At 39.9% G+C, this 20,165-nt stretch overlaps 1 protein-coding gene across 4 annotated transcripts in view; it reads right to left on the bottom strand.

Moving 5' to 3' along the window:
• The window catches only part of LOC135939141 (lutropin-choriogonadotropic hormone receptor-like), a 42,769-nt gene that overhangs the window by 13,661 nt on the left and 8,943 nt on the right, over nt 1–20,165 (bottom strand). For 2 of the 4 annotated variants that reach the window (XM_065483352.1, XM_065483353.1), the window contains 13 exons: nt 16,229–16,388; nt 14,536–14,684; nt 13,054–13,128; nt 11,487–11,561; nt 11,327–11,404; nt 10,571–10,645; nt 10,011–10,076; nt 9,059–9,127; nt 5,466–5,540; nt 4,984–5,101; nt 4,832–4,924; nt 2,081–2,314; nt 30–301 (listed from right to left, as the gene is read on the bottom strand). In XM_065483352.1, the coding sequence (XP_065339424.1) occupies nt 30–301; nt 2,081–2,314; nt 4,832–4,924; nt 4,984–5,101; nt 5,466–5,540; nt 9,059–9,127; nt 10,011–10,076; nt 10,571–10,645; nt 11,327–11,404; nt 11,487–11,561; nt 13,054–13,128; nt 14,536–14,684; nt 16,229–16,388 (1,539 nt within the window). The remainder of the gene's footprint in view (nt 1–29; nt 302–2,080; nt 2,315–4,831; nt 4,925–4,983; nt 5,102–5,465; nt 5,541–9,058; nt 9,128–10,010; nt 10,077–10,570; nt 10,646–11,326; nt 11,405–11,486; nt 11,562–13,053; nt 13,129–14,535; nt 14,685–16,228; nt 16,389–20,165) is intronic. The other 2 variants (XM_065483354.1, XM_065483355.1) reach the window with 2 other exon arrangements.

Genomic DNA, 20,165 nt, shown 5'->3' with positions numbered 1-20,165 from the left:
TTGATGCCAGCAATAAAATATTTTGTTACCTGGAGCTGAGGAGGACCACCAAGACAGCCAGATTTCCAAAGACGGCTGCGAGCACGACGAGCCACGAGGAGACCCGGAGCCACCAGTTGCCCATCAGGTCTTCGCAGGGGTTGAACGCGTCCGGGGTGGGGCTGCATTTGACGTCGCGCAGCGCACGCGACAGGTTGCCGCAATAGGCGTGAACCAGGTGCGGCGTGCCGTCACCGGGGGCCTGGTGGAAAACACCACTGTCCTCTGATGCAAAGCCCCCAGGAGCACCCGAGTCGCTCACCTGGAATAAAAAGCAAAAAACCCCGCATGTCACCAGTAAGGCCGTTGCCGGGAGTTTTTATGGGTTACGTGGGAATGTGGAGAGTGTTTTCCCGTGGCCCGTTAATGAGCGGCAAACTGAACATTAAACTGAAATTTTACCTGGCGTACAACTGTAGCAAAAAAAACTTTATTCCGCTGAAGGTTCTCTTTTTTCCTATGCACGGCTGTATTGTTGTTGACTTCCCTCCCTATGCAAAAAGCTTTTGTGGCAAGTGTACATTGATAGTTTAATTTTATTTGCGGCTCAGTGCGGCGTGATATTACTTATTAATGGATCGTCTTAGCTTTATTTCACTTATACTTTTCTCCCTTTCTTGCTTTTAAATGATCATATTTAACGTATTTAATACATTGACCCTGGCAAGAATAAACAAGAATAATAACTTACAACTTAAATTTTTGAAACAAATTTCATTGGTAATTGCTTTGAGGCAATTGAACGCTTTATGTAAATATTTTTACTGCGAGCGATATCAATCACGGATATCAGTCTTAATTGGAAATGTGAATAGCGCGGTACCGCTCGTGCCAAACTAATTTGCGATGCGTACATTGCAAATTAATCAACCGGATGATAAAAAATCTGATATTATTCAATTCGAATAATGTTTCATGCAGGAAAAGAGATAAAGAGAATTTAATTAGAAGCTTTGATTCGCACTTGGATGCAAATTTCACAGTGCCTAGATCGAAAAAAATTAATTTTATTAATCAACGTTAAAAACATTTTTTTCCATTTTTCCCAATTAGCCAAGCACTGACCGTTTCGGCTTTCAGCACTTCTTCCTAGCAGTTTACTGTCCTTGAACATGACGCAAAATTAAAGAAGCAGGAACTTTTTGATTAATCGAGTAACTTTTCCAATTGACGAAAGTTAAACGCGCGCATATTCGACGCTGTGAAATATAGAGCCAGTCATTAATCGAGCGTGTCGCTATTTGGCTCGTTTGTGAATTTTGTATACATACACAAAACAGTATAAACACGAGAAAACTTTGAAGCTGCGTGATTTACCAAGGCGCGATGTTTGAGCAGCGAAGCTGTGACTATACGCAAGCAAACATCGATTGAGCACATCTTGTTTGTTTAAGTTCCATGCTTGGAAATGAGCATGTTGAGCTACTGATGTCAGATAGATTGCACATGGGCGATGAAAAATTTACTTGTTGCAAATTTTGCCGTGCTGACGAAATTTGCCCTTGGTAGATTTAAGCGAAAATTGTGAATTCCAGATTCTGAGCAATGCAAAATGAACAAAACATGATTAAATATAGATTTGATTGCTCTTGTGAGATATTTGAGTTGTCTCCTTTTCATGGGTTTATTTTTAAATGATTGCTTTGTAGTATGTCTGTATTGGAAAAATATACACCATTGAAGAGTTTTATTTTCGTCCCTTTTAGTGCCGTTTGAAAGATTGCAATTTCTCAACGTCAAATAAAAATATATCCACTGACGTAAAAGCGTCAACCCTCCAACTTTACAATTATAAGTACGCGCGCCTTGGGCTGACGAGGAAAAATCAACGGTGGGCGAGGGGTTGCTAAATCCTGGCATGGTACCAACAAACATGCTTTTATTAATATTGCCGCGGAGAAAGAGCGTTGTCGGGGGCGAAATCCGCGCTCCTTTGAAAAATTAATTTCCTGTCGAAAATTGCATCTCGGCAGCTGCGGTCGGGTTGAGTGGGTAACAACCGAGAGCGGAAGAGGATGGATGGATGGATGGATGGACTGACCTGTCCGAAGCCTAGGTGCGGATCCAGAAAGTAAGGGTCGAAGTTGGGCGGGCTCTGCTGCTCCAGCATACCCCAGTCGGGGACCGTGTGCTGTGGCGTGCTCATGTTATCCGGAGAATACACCACTCTTCCGAACTCGCCGAAACCGTCGTCTCTGGAGGCATTGGAAGCGCGTTTTGACCGGTTCCCGGCGGAGTTCTTGCAGTATTTGTCCTGGATCATTTGCACGAAACGCTGCAAAAGCAAACAATTAACTTGTTACGTGAGCTGCTGTGTGTGCGTGGCGCGGAACATTGAAAATTAAATTAAATTGCGCTCCACACAGGTAATTTTGTGTGCTCGGCATCGGTGAAATTAGCGGAGTGCAAACTGAATATATAGCAACATAATATCTATATATATGATATGAAGGCGGGGTGTTAGCTCGCACATCTCGAATATTTAGACTGTAACGTTGTACAAGTTAATTGGCCTGAGACTAGATTTAACACGTAATTTATTCAAAGAGAAGATATTATTTTTATTATTAACATATGGCATCCAAACTATCATATATGGAATCCCTTAATTCAATTCGTCTCTCAAAGCTTTAAGTGTTTTGTCTCCGATTTCAATGCCACGAGATTCACATTCTAACTTAACGTAATCATCAGATAAACGGTCAAACTCTAATAATATAAAAACAAAAATAAATTATTCTCTTTAAATAAATTACGTGTTAAATCTATAGTCTCAAGCAAATTAACTTCTACAACGTTACAATATTAAGGGGAATTTATCTTTGGAAAGGCACCAAAATAGAATGACAATATTAAACTATCAAAAATAGAATTTCACTCAATATTAAATTGAGTTCAACGCATATTACATTATTTCATTTGACGAGTAGATAATTAAATATCACGAAACAACGAGCAAGCAATTTGTAAGTCAGCAACTTGCTGATGACGCACTTTGTTTCTTATGAAATTTAGAGGCTCATATTAATGCGTTTAATTTGATACGCGTGTAAGGGTGAACCGTTAGGAGGAAGTAATTAGCAGGGTAATTAAACGCGGGCTCAGTTTTCATGTCACTAATTGCCTCGATTTTTATAGCAACTGCTGAATTCTCTGAAGCGTTCACTGATGAATATTCAAGCAACAGCGCAATTTGCGAAATAAAAGCAATTGAAGTAGACTTTGAATAAATCAGAGTTGGTTTGTTTCCTGGTAATTTTGTGGCTTGAACCAGTCGCTTTTGAACAGAGAGTCAGTTTTCTGAAAATTTCGTCTCAATGCAAAAGCGGTGTTAAAAGCTACGTAGGTTCAAGCATACTCACTGCTTCTCACCTCATTATAACAAAAAAATATTAAAATATACCCTTATGACTGAATAGGATTAGTCTATAAATGCGATGATGGAAGAATCCGTTTTGTATCCAATAATTGAAATATAAGATGCCTCAATAATTTATACACGTCGCACTCATTGTGCTTAATCTCTTTTGAGCTTATTACTCCAATACCTTTCACATGGATTGAAGAGGATTTAGTATAGAATGCATGGTGATGCAAGGTGCACAGAGGAAATCATAGACTCTCAGTTCATTTTTCAATGTTGAAATGTGCCAATACAAAAGGGATTTTTTTACTATTGTGAATGATTGGTTTTTTGCTCTAACTTAATTTAATATTGTTGAAGAACGTTCTCTTGCGAATGTCATTCATCTGCTAGTTGTGAACCGTTTTTTCATGTATTATTATACCTTTACCAAATTTTGAACCAACATTTTGGGGGGAAAGGTGATTGCTGCATAAGTACATATATCGCAGAAAATGAAAAGGATAATACATTAAAATATAATCTAGTTGCAAGCTCTGATTATGATTCATCAGGCAATTCAGCAGAGAAATAAAAACGATTTTTCAATTATCACTATCTGCTGAAGCGACATATTGAATATATTTAGTTTGTTTGTCTATGAACATTAGCTATTTTTTGGGGTTTTTTTTTGACAATAATGTTTACTAATGTTTTATTAGAAAATGTACAATTAATAATTATCAGAGCACCAGTTGAAGCCGAAACATATCGAAAACAATAAAAGTCTCAACCGAAACCAACGAGGACAGGTCCGTTTATTTCTTCATCGTCAGAAATGCATCCCTCGAGTTAAAATTTCAAATCACCAATAAATAAATGTATTTTTCTTGGCTTTGTTGGAACTCGATATCAATAAAATACTGTTATTTCTTTTTACTGATTTTAGAATGGCTACTGTTACAAGTGAACAGACAGGCATGGAAGGGCTAACAAATTGAAAAATTGTTTGTTTAGCCATTTTAAAATCAGTAGAAATAAATTCCCCCGAAAGAATGGTATTTTCCTTTTCCTTTAACAGTCTTTTCTTTCTGAAATTTTTGTTGTGATATTGGAGAGAATAAAGTGAGTGGGCGATCTTGAAATGTGAAACATAAAATAAATTTCAATCCATTTTAGATTTGTTTTTTCGCTGTGACCTTATTCGTTTTTGGAGGACCAATAGCGTTGAATTATTCATATTTCTGAGTTAAATTTTTAAAGCAAATAAAATAGCCAGTATAATATTCAAAAGTGTAATGATTTTTAAATAAAATTGAATTTGGGAGCTGTGTATGAGTAAAATTTGATGAAAAAAAGCGGAGAATGAAGTACTATCTCGTATGGCATTTAAAGTGCATATCAGGTAAATTGAACTCGAAGCAAGGCAAATCCAATAATATTTGTTACCTGGTGTTTCTCGAATTCCTGTGGGTCGTGCTTGGCGGGGAACTGGAAGGCGCAGCAGTGGTACGCGTAGTTGAGAAATGCGGCCTTCAAGTACTGTTTGCACGGTGCATTAATCGCGGGGCCAAGTTGCAAAGGGAAACAAACAGGATTACCTCGAAGTTATATATGGAAGGGATCTCTTTGAGCTGCCACGTATTCTCCAGCCGCAGGATCTCAATTTCTTTCAGCCCTTTGCTCGGCAGCTGCGAAATCGAAGTCTCTGACAGGTCCCTGCGAGGAAACGGGCAAAGTGACAGCGACAAGTTTTTACACAATATGCCGGGAAAAACGGCCGCGATGTTTTCTACTTTAATGATTTACAGTGCAGAGCGGCATCCGACCACGAAAATTAGCGAGAGGAAAATCCTCTCTGCTCTCCGTACTGATTAAACTTTAAAAGAACAAGTGAGCTTTTCCTTGTACTGCATATTTCATATAAAATCCACATCGTATTTTGCGAATGCTTTTCGCGAATTTCAGTTTAAATGTGTGGGTGCATATTTCGTCGGACAAATTAGGCCGGGCTTGCCTGTGAAGCCTGCGGGGATAGAAAACAGGAGGGCCCAGCATTGTTTGGCATGTATTATGTACTCACAGCTCGCGGAGACTCTTGAGTCCAACGAACGCCTCAGGCCGTATCACGACCAACGCTTTATTTCCTTTGAGACTCCTGCAAGCAGAACAAAGCAAGAGAGATTTTGTACTTTTTCCACTTGTAGAGAAGTTTGGCGAGCTGCCTCCGTCTCACTCTCAGCGCTACTCATCAGATTTCGTCTGCCAAAAGCCGGTCCGCAACGAATAATTTGTGCTCCGACGGGTTTGGCAATTTAATCTCGGCGCTGGCGGCCCCATTTATCCTCCATCTGACATTCAATGTACACAAGAACGCGTCGTGTCATTTGTAAATAAATTATCCTCTCGGGATGATTTCCGCGTGTCTGCCCGGAAAAATTGGCCTGGAGAAAAGCTTTTCTAGTGTGAATGGTTTACAGTGGCATCAGACGTATTATCCTCTTCAATTCTACATCTTCTTTCTCATCTCAGCAGGCAATCCGCTGGCATTTTTTCCCACCACATTTTCGCAGGAGAAGGAAATCGAATTACTGATGTGATGGAGCTTCATAAACTTTATTTTTTGCTTTGTTGATAAAGATTTCGTAAGTGGTATCAACACAGCCAAAACAAAAAATAAAAAGGACAAACAATTTGTTTTTTCACTGCATGTGAGGTTTATTTTTAAAATTAAAATCCCGTTCAATGTTCTGGTACGTTAACGAATTTTCGTAACTCCTGACACGATCAATAGAAAAAACGAAGCAAAAATTAGTGCAAAAAGTGTACTCAAAGTTAAATTGATTTTAAATTTTTCCTAAAAACTCAGGAATGAGTAAGACTGGAAAAAATAAACATGCAATGCAGGTATTATCATAAGAAAATTAAATGCTTGTTAAATTTAAATTTGTCCATTAAAGAACTAAAAATTAAAAAATAGCATGACCTGGATTTGGTAAAAAACGAGTGCTTGAAACATTTAAAAGCAGTTTTAAATTATGAGCTTTCAAAATTTTGTATTGTGTGTCTTCAAAGTACTCTCAATTCTTGGTAAATTTTAAATCTAAAATGCTGGTGAGGTCTGCGTGGGCTAAAGCATCTGTTGTACTGTATAAGAAGAGCGTATTATTTATTTCTCTCGATATTTCACTAAAAGATATCCATCCCGAGCAAACCCGCGAAGATCTGAGCTACTCGATAGTTTAATATTCATGATTTGGATCTTGCGAGTATATACCTAAAATAAAAAACGTCCAATTAAAGTCCACTTGATTTGCATTAATTATAACTAGACTGAAAATACCCAGTAAAGAAATTTACTCGGCAAGTAATCAGACTTTCCTTTCAAAAGCAGTCAAGCGGAAGTCTACATCTGCATGCAGCACCTCATTAAAACGCCCATAGCCTGAAGATCTATAGCACTCAACTGGCAAAATTCAGCATAAATTAATATCTGAGAGTTTATATATATTTAATAAAAAAAACATTCTCCCATGGCAATGGCGCTGCTTTTTCCAATCTATATTCCCTTTGTGGCGTTGCCCCTTAGCCGTTCGAATTTATTAGGGCAGCGAGCGAACGAGTGAATGGGGCCTCGTGTCAGTCCTCTTTGTTGCCTTTTACGATCTGCTTTTGCCCTGCGTTCGTGCCGCGCACAAACTTATGCCGGCTTTTGTGCCCGATCAAGGTGCGCGTGCGGCACACTCCGAATGCTCAGAATGGCACTCAGTTAGTCAGGCCCATCCAGCTTCCTGAGAGCCTTTACCTTCAAATGACTAATTACACGTGCCGCAATCTGTGCTAGAGATCGTCGTTTGTCACTTTGTTTGCGGAGCTTTAGTGAATAAGCTGCGTCGTCAGGCGAAACGGCAGGAGAGCGCAGTATTTCTCTTTCTATATAAGCCGCCAGTTAATTATTTTCAGTGGCTTTAGCCTCCCGCTGCCTGTATTTGTATAAGTCGATAAATTCTATTAACTGATTGAATCACCCTGCTCGGAGGAAAGCCTCTCAAGCTTTTGTGTTGCTTCTTCCAATTTCCAATAAAAAATGCAATCACTGAAAGGCCTTTCATGGGCGATTTTCTTGTCTTTAATTATTCCAAATTTCCAAGCAAATTTATTTCTTTTTTAAAGCTTTTGGAAATAAAAATGAACAAAATGGAACTGTGGTTTAGGTACTTACAACCCCACGTGCTTTTCAATTGATGCCTGTTAAAGGTACGACATCAAAGAGATGATATTGGAAAGGCACTTGTTGCTTTTGACATGCTGTGTTTCATCAGTACTCAGTCAGAAGAGAAATATTATTTCCAGTGAAGTTATCAGCAGAAGCGCTTGCGAGAAAGTTCTTATATCATTTTGCGATTTGTATTTGAGAGTGTGGCGGTGTGGCCTAATTGAGTATCAGTGCAAAATTCAATTCATGGACCCCTTTCAATGAAATCCATAATAATATATAGTTTCCATTGGAATTTTTCTATCTCTCAATAATTTGTATATCAAATTAAGATACGGTGAAGTAGAGAGGGTACCCTTATTTATTTGTCTTTTCTACTTGACGCAATATTACTATGTGAAAAGAGGCAAGGTTGCACCGTCGAACTCATTATGAAAAGCTTGAAAGAGAAGTTAAATAGAACTTGAAGTGCTTTGTATCAGGACTTTCATGTAAAATAAATTCTGTGCAAAAGAGGCGGAAATTGCGCTGAACGAATCCCTTTGAGAAGTGGCAATTGGCAAGGCCTTGCAGGATTAACTTCGTTGTAGTCAAAGAGACGGAGGCAACAAAAAACTTAAATTTCGTAACAGAATTTTATAATGCAGATCGTTAGAAACATTTAGGACTATATTGTGGACAGAACTCATTATTTTATAATATGAAGAGGAATAAAAATGTGTGAAAAATGAGTTCTTGTCCAATGTGAAATTTCTGCTGGAGGAAATATTATGACATAAAAGGCTATATTACAGAGTTCTGTAGCAAATGATATCTTAATGTGATTTGTGTACTTTTTCTGCTGATTGTTGGATAACACGCCCATAAATGTAGCAGATGCAAATGTTAGAATCCAAACCGAATGTAAGTATGGGATTTTATTCTTCAAGGCAAACTTTTGTAAAAAGAAAGTGCCACCCGTCTGTCCTTGACACTTATGCAAACCATATATGGAGTCTAATCTCACGACGAATTCTGTGACTTTTGATAACGCATGTCACGTCCAGACTATCCATTCGGAGAAAAGATATTAAATATTTGATCGAGTGAGATGGAAAATCTGCGGAGCCTGTGCTCGCCTGTTTCTAAAGTTGATGGCACGATTGTGAAAGCAATTGGATTTAGTGATCAGCACCATTACTTTCGCGTTTTTCACCGACGTTGGTATATAAGCGCGAGAGCCGCGCGGGCGAAAGAAAAACTTTTCTCCAGACACGTTGCACAAAAAGGAGGGCATTGGCGGGCGACGTATTGGATATTTGGTGAAAGATGTTCGCTGCCGTGTCGAGTCAGGAGTCACAAAGGAAGCAGCCCGTTATTCGCGAGCACTGCCGCAGCGGAAAACGTTAGGCGGAGCAGAAAATAGGCATTTTGTGGGCCGACGTATGCATCGTTTGCGCCAATGTATTCATAATACTCACAGCTTGGCGATCTCCGACTCGTTGAAAGCGTAGTCCTCGACCTCACAGATTTTGTTGTAGTTGAGAAGACTGCAAAAGGTAAATCAATTTTCCATTACAAAAAATGAGCGAGCAGCTGTGACATGCGATTGAAAAAAAGTTTCTATGCAAAACTTTTGGCACTATCAAACTTCACCAGATCAAGGTGAAACTGAAATTCAAACCAAGTTTACGTGAATGAGGGAGGATTGAGTTTGCAGAAATTTTGGTGAAGGGTTATAAATTTTGTTTGATGTCTTGCATGTCCTAATTTGAGCGATAATTTCTTCCAAAAAATTAAGTTTTAATCAGTATTTACCTTTTGTTTTTACTATAAATATAAGCAAGTTTAGAGACAAAAAATATAATTTTTTTATCAAATAAATAAAAGTACTCTCTAGGGCAAAATTCAGCCTGCAAAAACTGTATTTTTAAATACTTAAACTTTTTAAATTTAAAATAATGATGTTTACAGTAATTTCGACTTGTTAATTGACAGAAAAAGTAAGATTAAACAGCTAAATTTAATTTCATCAGTCAATTTCGTGAATCCTAAAGTTATATTATTGCCAATTGTGATGAGCACATAATAGAAAAAACTCCATTGAAAAACATAAATTTGAAAAGGGCACTCAAACAGAAAGTCGGGAAAAAACAACAGTAGGGCATTTTGTAGATTAACAGAGTGCTTATTTATGTTTATAAAAAAGTCCTTCGTTTGAACAGCAACTTAGAGAGTGTATAATCTTCAAGAGTGAACTGCCTGTGCATTTACTTCCGGCTTTCTTTGTTCAAAGACTGACAAAACAACAGCCCAAATGCGTATGTACAACAGGCGGACGAAAATTTCCACAAAAGGCTGACAAAAGAACGTGTATATTTGTATAAGGCGCGCGCGTATATATAAGGATCTGTGCACACGCTTTCTACTTACAAATGCTCAGTGCGAACCCGTATTGCGTTGGACGTTACTTTGGTGATGCGGTTGTTTTCCAGGTCCCTGAAAGAAGGTCGAGAAAAATGTATCAGGATAGCGTTCAATTAAGTAGAGAAAGAAAAAAAGTAAATACAGAGTCGAGCAGAAGCCAATCGGGTGGCCAAATAAAGCGTTCCTCGAACTGGCGTCTGAGTGAATCGGGCCATATTTATTTTGACTGCGGCACAGTCAGCACACACACCCCAGCTGCTCTTATTTCAAGGAGTTGTAAGGCTGTGCGCCGAAAAAATCCAGGATGTAGAAATGTGTGCGTGGGAGAAATTGGCGACACGCAATTTTCTCAGCATTTTAGTGGGGCTAAATTCTCGACTGACTCGCTGCGGGAATTCGCTATGTTTCGTTGCAATGACGATTTCGATTTATTCAAAGGAGGCTGCCAAATTTTACTCCAGCTCTCATTATTTTACAGCTCCAAGCGCTGCTGAGATGGAAAATCAAAGTCGACTCTGTGCTGATGGCAACTAAAATGTAGGAGAGAATTGAACTGCACTACTCACACCATGTGGAGAATGGAGTTGGTTTTCAGGCCACTCAAATGGGGCAAGGTGGTGATTCCAGTGTGAACGATGCGGCTGCAAACACAATGAACTTCCTTAGTATTAAACTGGCCGAGATGTTTACATGAGAAATGGCACGCCTATCCGTACAAAATGTGAGGCGGCAAGCCATTTAGTATTCCACCTCAAGCTACAAAATTCATATATTTTGGCTTTTTTGAGCTCTCGCATTTTGCAAAGAAAATGGTTGTGAATGGAGTATAGGCTTTAAATGTTCCTGTAAAAGGGAATATATTCTGTAAGATTAAATCTACGGCAAGCATGGAGCATCAATTTAAACGTGGAGAACCTGAACTCCAAGGGCTTCTGGAAGTTCTTGGAAAAATCTCATATAAAAGAGCATTTCGCAATTTCGTTCGTTAGATGAATTTACCATCGTGATTCTCCTCGACGTTATCATAGAAAACAAATTATTTATTGCGAGTTACAAATGAAAAATCGGTATCTGCAGTGTGGTTTCAAGTATCTTTTTCCATTTCCAATGCTGATGCTGATGGAGGCGTCTAAATCGATACAAATGCAACTATGTCATAAATATTAATATCACAAAAAGCTACCGCTGGCTCGTGAAATATCAAAGGTTGCAGCGCGCCTCCGCTGCGGAAAATCGAATTTTCCATTCGAATTGAAGCTGCTCGCGTGAAATCTACATCCACTCCCAGCCAGCCGATCAATCTTTTGTAAATTGAAACTCACATGATTTTCAAGCTGGGCAGGTGGGTGTGAAACAGCCGGTTGGGCAGACTCGTGAGCAGCGGTGCGTGGTCGATGTACCTGCAGCATACAAACAAATTACCCCGCAGAGTCAGCCGGCATGTAAATCCACCTTCTGCCCGGTCGGCATAAATATACTCACACTGTTCGCAGCTCAGTGAGATTCTCGAAGGCGCCTTCCTCGATCGCATCCAAGCTCCGCAGCTTAAGCAAAACGCTGCGCCAAAAACAACACGTGGCTTATTGCACAGGCCAGGCTAAAATATGCGAGGCAAGAGGGTTGGTTGGTTGGTTGCTCACGCACGCGAGGCTCGGGAAGCGAAAAGACGCGCCGCGCTCGGGTGGATTTTAATCAAAGCCAAATTGTGAGCTAAATGCCCAGACTGTGGGGATGAAAAGTGAAAAGGAGGCAGCTCTTTGTCTCGGCCGACGTTATGTTGTAATTTTTCCTGAATTAATTTTTGAAATGTAGTCTCGTTTAGAGCACTCTTCTTACTTTTTATCATATGGTCGAGCATCATAAAATTAAAAACACACTACTACTACTTGTGTTTAGACACAAATCACGTATTTTTAGACTGTGTTATATCGTGGTAAACGTGATAATACAATGAGGGCCACTATATAAAAATCGATCCAAATGAATTCACAATTTCAACGGTTCTGTTTGCAGTAGTATATATTGCTCGCAGCATGGTTTACCGCAGTACCGCATTGTTAATAAAACACATTTTGCCTTTTTAAACCAACAAAAAAATTGAAAAAGTAAACACGGAAAATTAAACTAAACTAAGAAAAATTTCGCCTATACTGAATGTTGATCTAAAATGGAGTTTGCAGCTGTAAGGGAACAATTTTTGGGAAAATTTAATTTTTCTCGCTCTGTGTAACAGCCGTTTCAGCCCTTCAAGCCTCAACCACAGTTATTTAACCACAGCTTTAACTGCAGATAATTTAAAACCGTTGTTTAAAACCATTGGCTTGTGCACTCATTGCTGAGCAAAATAAAAGAGAGACACAAAAGTGACGTAATCTTCTGAAACCTCACTAGTCTGCCTGAATTGTACACTCACAAAACTACAAAGCGCTACTATTTTACCAAGAAGCAGCATTCCAAAGGTTTTTATACAATTCATTAGCAAAATAAGCTTAGGCGTTTTGCTGCAAATCAAGAAGTCCCTTTTGATATCAAATCAACGTAACTAGTGTAACATGAATTATGTTCTTTGGGAGAGTTTTAATTGGGGGTTATGTTAGCGACCGCAGTCCGAAAGGGTAGTCTAATTAAGTTTGTATTTGCGGCTAGTGGTACGGGAAAACAAAGCAGGGCGTTCCGTGGAATGCGCGCGTACGCGAGCCATTAAATTTTCAAGACCACGGACGGACAAAATTCCACGGCAGAAATTTATTGGTGCATACAAATTAGCAGCGTTAAATCTAGACTTCAAAGGGCAGAGGAGAATTTTTATGGTAGGAAGCTAACGTCGACATGAAATTTATTTACATTTCGGAAAACGCAGACTCGTCGCAATGCCGTCCAGGGCGAAGGAGGATGATAAATCACTCTAATTGGCTTATTTTGACGGAAAAAAATTCGCTTGGTGCCAATTCGCTCCTGTGCACTCGGACGCGATTAGGTGCGCAATAGATTATTCATGCGGAGGCAGGGATGGGGTGCGGAGGTGGGCGTGAAAAAATAATTGAGTTACATGTCCTGCAGGGTGGATCGGTACGGTTGAAACGCGTCGCTCGGGATGTGCTGCAAGGCGGCGTTGACCAGAGATCTGCAAACACACAGAGAATAAAGGCGCTCAGCGGCCGACAGCACACCAGTCACTCGCCACTTTCTATTAACGGCTTCACCGGAAAATAAATGGATCGGCCGGCAGACTCTGGAAATTCTCGCCAAAGGCGTTCTGACGCCCTTGTTTTCCAAGGCTCTTTTGCAGGTAATTTTGATCAAAATGAATCTATTTCCATCCCTGCTGATATGGGTCCATGCAATTCGTGCGTGAAAATATCACAAATCGAGCTAATTTGGCGTTGAGTGGCAGTTGAAAGGAATCCGTTTGATTGTTTGTGATTATATTGTGGATTGGTTTCCGCTCTCACTGCTATGAAAATATAATACTGAATAAGGTGTGTTTTCTATAAAGGAAAATATTGAGAGCAGAGGACTGGAGATTGCAAAATATTGCACAGTTTTTCACCCATGATGATGTTTTATGGCTTTGGTTCCTTGTAGATGAAAGGAGTTATGGGATAGAGGGAAATTCAAATTAAATTTATAGGGCATCTTGCTTTGTTTCAGCTGATGTTGTTCTTATGAGAGAATCGGATCTTGACTTGTCGTAGTAGAATCTTAAGAATTTAAAAGCTTATGCAGCACATCAAATGCGCTTCTAATGTTTCTCTCTTATACAAAGAAAATAGATCCAGTTTGAAAGAAAAGCAAGACTTTTCTACAGCACTGTTGAAACTGAATTAAAAAATGTTTTCTTTGAAAACACAAAATAAGATGCAAATTTTGAAATTTAAACCTTCGAGTGAGTAAATTATAGCTTTTTAATGATTAAATCAATATCGACTCTGTTCAAAAACATATTAATTTCCCCCTCAACCGTGGTATTGGATGGATCGGAAGACGATAGTGCCCCATGCGCTCCACTCCTCACTCGATCTAACCTTGGGTGGTGTGTGTTGTTTAGCTAACGGAAAAATTACGCGCACGGAGAGAGCTGATAATTTGGCGTTCGCGGCCGACTGGTTGGACGAAAGCCCGAGCCGGCACTCTCGTTCGATGGGTCACATAAATCGCAAAGTTGCGAGCGGTCGAGCCATTAAACGGTGCTTTCAGGCTTCCACCCCCCGGCCAGCAGGGTGCCGGCCGTCAGGAGGGCACCTGCAGGATTTCCGCACCGTAAAAACGGGAATGCTAAAATGGGACCGACCCCCGGGCTAATGGGACCCAATGGAGCGGCAATCAATTAAAAGTGTTCTGATAAGTTAGGCGCGCAACCAGGATTTGCTGCTACCACGGAACGCGAAAGCTGTGAAAGTAATTATTTTCGCATAAGAAGGACGGTGGACAAAAGTGGCTCGGATTTTTGCACTTTCAGGCCGAAAGGAAAAATTCATTTGCTATCACAATAAATCTGGTGCGAGACATGGGTTGCGGGTGCGGTACTCACATGCGTTGCACTCCCTTGGCCAAGTCCGTGGGGATGTAGGTGAGTCTGGGTCCGCCGCACTTGCACTCCACCTCTACCTCGCGGCCATCCTCTGTTGTGTTCCAGCATCCGCACGGTTCCGCCTGCGGCCAAAGAGGCAAAGTTCCGATCTGTTGTTGGAATTTGTGTTCTGCAAGTGCTGGTAGAGGGAGAGGATCGTCGGACGAGAAATGTGATGTGGAATGGAATCGAGGGTTGTTGAGAGTTGAGATGAAAGTACATATTTCTCCAGTTTTGACGCACGTCACTCTGCCTCAAGGCTACTGAGATTGAAATGTGTTGTTTGCTGTGCTCAATGAATTTTCAACGCTTTGTTGAGGAAAGATACTAACAGGAAACAACACTGAATACATATAATAATGCCAAAAGACCAATAAATTCAATGAAGATACCTCTGAGCATTTCTATTTTTTTATGCATTTTTATGTCAGAATTTTTTTACCAATATGAAAATTTACTAGCGGAGCTCTTTCAATCTCAAGATTAAATATTTCCCACCAGATATAAAGCGTTAAAATTAACTTAATGATTATTATTATAGGACTCAGAAATTTATCAATTATTTGACTGTTTTATTCTGAGCTTACCTTTCAAAATGGCGGGAAAATTAGATTGATAAGCACAAATTACGAGTTTTCAGCAGTTCAAAACCTACTTGTATCCAAAATTGCCAAACACCGTTTAAAGCGGCTAATATTAAATGGAAACTACACATTTTTAAGTACATAAATTGCCATTTGTCCCGGGTTGACTTTTAGTTTGAATTTTGCACCCAAATATATTTTGCAATGAATCTCCAGACTGAACTGTTCTAATTTCTCACTCACAAAGAGTATGCTTCATAGATTTCTACCAATTTTGAATTTTTTATCAAGGCATACTAAAATTAAAGAAAATTTCGTGAGCAAAAACTATCCAAAATTAACTAGTTTCATTCAAAATATAAGCACTCTTCTAAAAAAGGTATTAATTTCTCACATTTTCTTTAAATAAATATATATAAGCAATAGCATTTTATGATAATATTCTCCAGTTTGAAAATACAACAGTTAATGCGCATATTGCAAAATGGGAGTATTGCAACAGGCAGATCGAGGAGGAACACGTTGCTCGCATCATTGACTATCAGTTGGGAAGCAAGCGTTATAACCCGCGAGCGTGGGGAATTTAAGTGCGTGCGTCAAATTGCAAAATACCAATTCCCTTCAGACTGACGTAAAACCATACACGCGGAAACTACACCTGAAATAAGGCACGAAATTGTATGAAGTCTGCATTTGCGGAACGCTAGTGGTAACAAGGATAAACTAATGGCGTCTTTTGTTGTTTAACGCAACATAGCATAATGAACGATTACTCAATCTCGCAGCCTTAAGTAAATAGCAGCCTTAATGTATACTAACATGACTGTATGAGTTGCTAATAATGCATGTTGTCAAACAGTATTTAGTAAGCATTTTAGCGAAGTAAACAGAGTTTGATAAGGTTTCAAAGGATTTGATTAGACACAAGCTAATACGTTAGTTTGTACACATAAAAGCCGATGCAGGTTTATTACCCAGAAGGGCACGATTAATTCCAGTAGATTTTTTGTTTTTATCTCTTGGAAATTGTTATTTTTTTCAATTTCAGGTGTGTTAGATGAACTCCTTACTTGCAATTCAGGATCAATGAATGGTGCAATGCTTGCATCTGAAGTGTTGTAGATCAAGGAGGCGGAAGTGTTGTCGGGGACGGCGGTCGAGGCGACAGCCGCCGCCCCCAGGTGGCCGGCTCTTGTCACATGCAGCAGAGTCAACAGACAAACACCAGCGCTGTGGGCAACAACAGAGAGGACGTAAGAAAATATTACATAGATCTAACATACATAAGAAGTGGCAACTTGAAACTAGAGGAATAATGAGGCGAAAGGATCATCAGTCGAAGCACCCTTGGGTCCAGGGCCTAACATCAATCATTCTGAGAGGTGACGGGCCAGCCGGCTGCCGAATATAATTAAACGCCGTGATTTGCTATATGCGTTTCCTAGTTTTACTTTCCCTCGAGGGCTTTATTTGCTACAGAGTTAATAGAGCGGCGCGTTTAATTTTTAACTTGGAATAATAATTAACTATTTTAGATTGCCTTTGGTCTCCAAAATAATACGCTTTTAGTAAAGATTTTTGGTTTTGATGAAATTTTGATGGAAATATTCATGATATTAAAAATTTAATCGATATTTATAATTATTGCGAATTTAAGCCGAATTTTTAATAATGGTGCATTAAAGATTTTGACAAAATCAGACACAAATGAAATGTTTTCAGAAATTTTTTCGTAGTCTGTTCTAATTATTCCAGAAACAGGTTTAAGTAGTTTGTTTTATTTGATTTCAGTGTTTTATCTATAATTTAATCACTTGTCTTGACTCTTATTATTTTGAGATTCATTCACAATTAGGAGAAGTTTTTAGACGCACCTGATTTAATTTTTCTTCCCTTTAATTAAAAAGTTCCACGAACTTAGGAATTTTGAACTCTATTAAACTCGAAGACTTTGATGCTTTTGTGCTGAGCGCCCATGAATACTGAGGCAGAACTTTGATATTACTAGCTAGTCGAAGACAAGTTGCACCGCCAGCAGCAAAGACAATGTATGCAACCCGCTCGGCTGTTGCGTCAAAACGGTTGCATAACGCAGTCTGCGTAGGCACTAGCCTTTTTCATGGAAATGAGCAGCCTGAGCCTGGTGGTAGAACAACTGCTTTTTCATTTTCAGTGTGGGCGACAGTGCGGGATTCCGAGGCTAGTTGATAGTCAAAACATTTTAACCGCTCCATTGTGTGCATGCCATGTTAATTCAATAAACCGCGGTGCCTGGGCAAACGATAAATTGCGTTGGCATCAAACTTATTCCACGTGAAGAGGAAACTACGTCGTATGCTTTGTCGCGCGCCGGATTAGTCCTCGAAATACACACAATGATTGCTTCCACTTGAGACGCTGCCACGTCGCAGAAAACAATTACACTAATTGGGACGCTAAGCCCCTACGTAGCAAATCCACGCCGAAATCGCGACTCGCGGTGCAGGAAAGAGAACAGAGAGATGTCAGCGAACTTCACGCACCGCTTTGGGCGTGAAGCCGTGCGTTTATCCGCCCTTTTCCTCCAGGGGCAAGTGCAAAGTGAATCCGAGCTCGCTTCATAATTCATCCAACAGCTTTTTGTACGAAGCCGGCTCGATGCCGAGGCTGCCTGCAACTGCTCAAAGTTGGATCTCCAGGGCAGATATTGTATTATGCTCGCTGCGAACACATTAAATTTTCGGTTGGCAACTGAAAATGAGCCGCCTTTCACAACCTGCTGCAACCGCGGCTCCTGTTTCGCTTACGGGAAAAGCAGCCGTGCTGCCCTTGCTGTAAAAATAAATGGATACTTCTCACTGGCGCCCAGCCCTGGGCAACGCAAATTGCAGGCCGGATTAAATGTCGCTCGAGCGATGGAGGATCGCACACCCACTCTGGCGTGTCATTGGCACAAGTACACGTGCCTCTGAACCGTCTGTCAGTGAACTGTTGGCCGATTTGGTGCTTGGCACAAGGTAGCTTCTATTCTCTCAATCTATACTGTTCTACTTTGTTGATGGAATCCGGAGGGCGACCATCTGGCAAGAAATGGATTGCGTTTCCATTTTTTTTTAGTCAACTGTATATATATAATTCCTTCTTACTTAACTTTAAAAATTGGTCATTAGAGAAATTTAGGCTAATTTTGTTTGAATAAAGTTAAATATATTGATATTCAGTTTAGTAAACGACGAAGAGCTGGAAGTTGAAAATGTCGAATTTGATTATAGGGACAAAGTTAAAAATTGTTTTCGATAAGTTTTTGCACTGGGATGACTAAATTTAAAAACTCATTCAACTCAGGTGCGTTTAAACGGACAATCGAAGATCTGACCTTTGCCTCACCAGTGCGAACAAACCTCTCTTTTATAATGTTTTGTTAAAATTTTTGATATTTTGGTTATGTGTGTTGGCCAGTTTATGGAAAAGTTACCCTCTGCTGGCCCATAACAATAAACAAAGTTGAACCTAAAAAAACACCAAATTTCACGTACAAAAAACAGAGTATTTTATTTTAATTTTCCTGTGTATCATAACTGAATTAAATAACCTGAGGAAAATAGAATTTACATTCATTGTACGGAAATAATATTATTTATAATCAGTGGCACCAAACTTTTTATTGCATAATCTCTTTTTCGGTCTTTTAAATCAAAGTGAATTTTCTGTGCATGAAGATTAATGTATTTTGCAAGGAAAATGTTATTTTTTCCTCTGGAAAAATGAAGGTCTTATTAGGACACTATTTGTTATGCGAGAGCCAAGGGGCAGCTTAACGCTAAATTTACCTTTGCCAATATGCTACATTCTTGTGGAGATTATTCAAACCTTACAATAGCGATGAGAAACTCAAATTTCTCCGATTAGTCAAATTTTGTGCTGGAAACTTTTGTGCACACAGCTTCTCGCGAGCTTCCGAGATAAAATTACTCGGGGCGTGTATTACTTTCTTCCCGCTGACAAACTTGTGACGTTTCGTATAATCATCGTGCAATTAGTTGATGAGCGCGAGAGTGAGATGCCATGCAGAGTCATAACGGAAAAGGAAACAATAAAGCTGCGGAAGCGTGCGGCGGCGTCCGCTGGCTCTAGTCGTAAGCCAAATATATTAAGCACGCAGCGAACTGAACTTTTGGATGCATTCCAGAAGGCTGGCGAGCGTTTGTACGCTATACACACCAGCTAATCTAATTCAGCGCTGTAGCCCTAATAAAGCTGGCCTATGGCCGCCATGGCCGGACACAAAAATCTGCTAACAGATTTCAGACGGAAATTTGTTCCACGCGCGACGCGAGCATTTGCTGGAATGAGGGAACTCGCCTGTAAATAGAGGTGTCATTTGATGCATTTCTCGTTTCAGCGAAGGCTTTTTGTCTCCCTTGTGGAAAATCGTTAAAACAGCTTGAAAAGCTACTTTTGAGGAGCATCTCGAAGACTCAGCATTGTCGCCCTGCTGTTTTTATAGCGTCACTCGCGCGGAATCATCAATTAAACCTACTTGGCAGCCGGCGCCGCATTAACGGCCTGCTGAAAGATTGAGAACTTTTCACTTTCCCTCCCTCGCATTAAGCCATTGTGCTGCCACATCGTACATTATTCCAGGGAGTATGTGTCCGGTTCAACACGCTACGCACCCGAACCAGTAATTAATTGAACTCATTCACCTTTGACGAGCCGCCGCGTAGCGTTTGTACGTTAGTGTAAATTTAAAGTGCCCGAGGATCACGGAAACACGTGTATAGCGGAATTTGTGCTTATATAAAAAGCTGCTTTTGAAGTGTGGTACAGAGATAAAACGACGAAGGGATTTAAAAGTATGCGTGAAGTATGCTTGCTTTTTAAAAGCTTTCCCGTGAAAAAAATGCAGGGGCCTGCTGTGATATATTCACTATATTTAAAATAACCAGGCCTCCACCTTTTTCGCAAAAACAATTCGCAGGATTATCGTTGACTACTTTTTCAAAGGGCAAATAAATATTAAACGCG

This window comes from Cloeon dipterum, chromosome 3 (assembly GCF_949628265.1).
Source record: "Cloeon dipterum chromosome 3, ieCloDipt1.1, whole genome shotgun sequence".
NCBI classification, from domain to species: Eukaryota; Metazoa; Arthropoda; class Insecta; order Ephemeroptera; family Baetidae; genus Cloeon; species Cloeon dipterum.
This window is presented reverse-complemented; position numbering and strand designations above follow the sequence as displayed.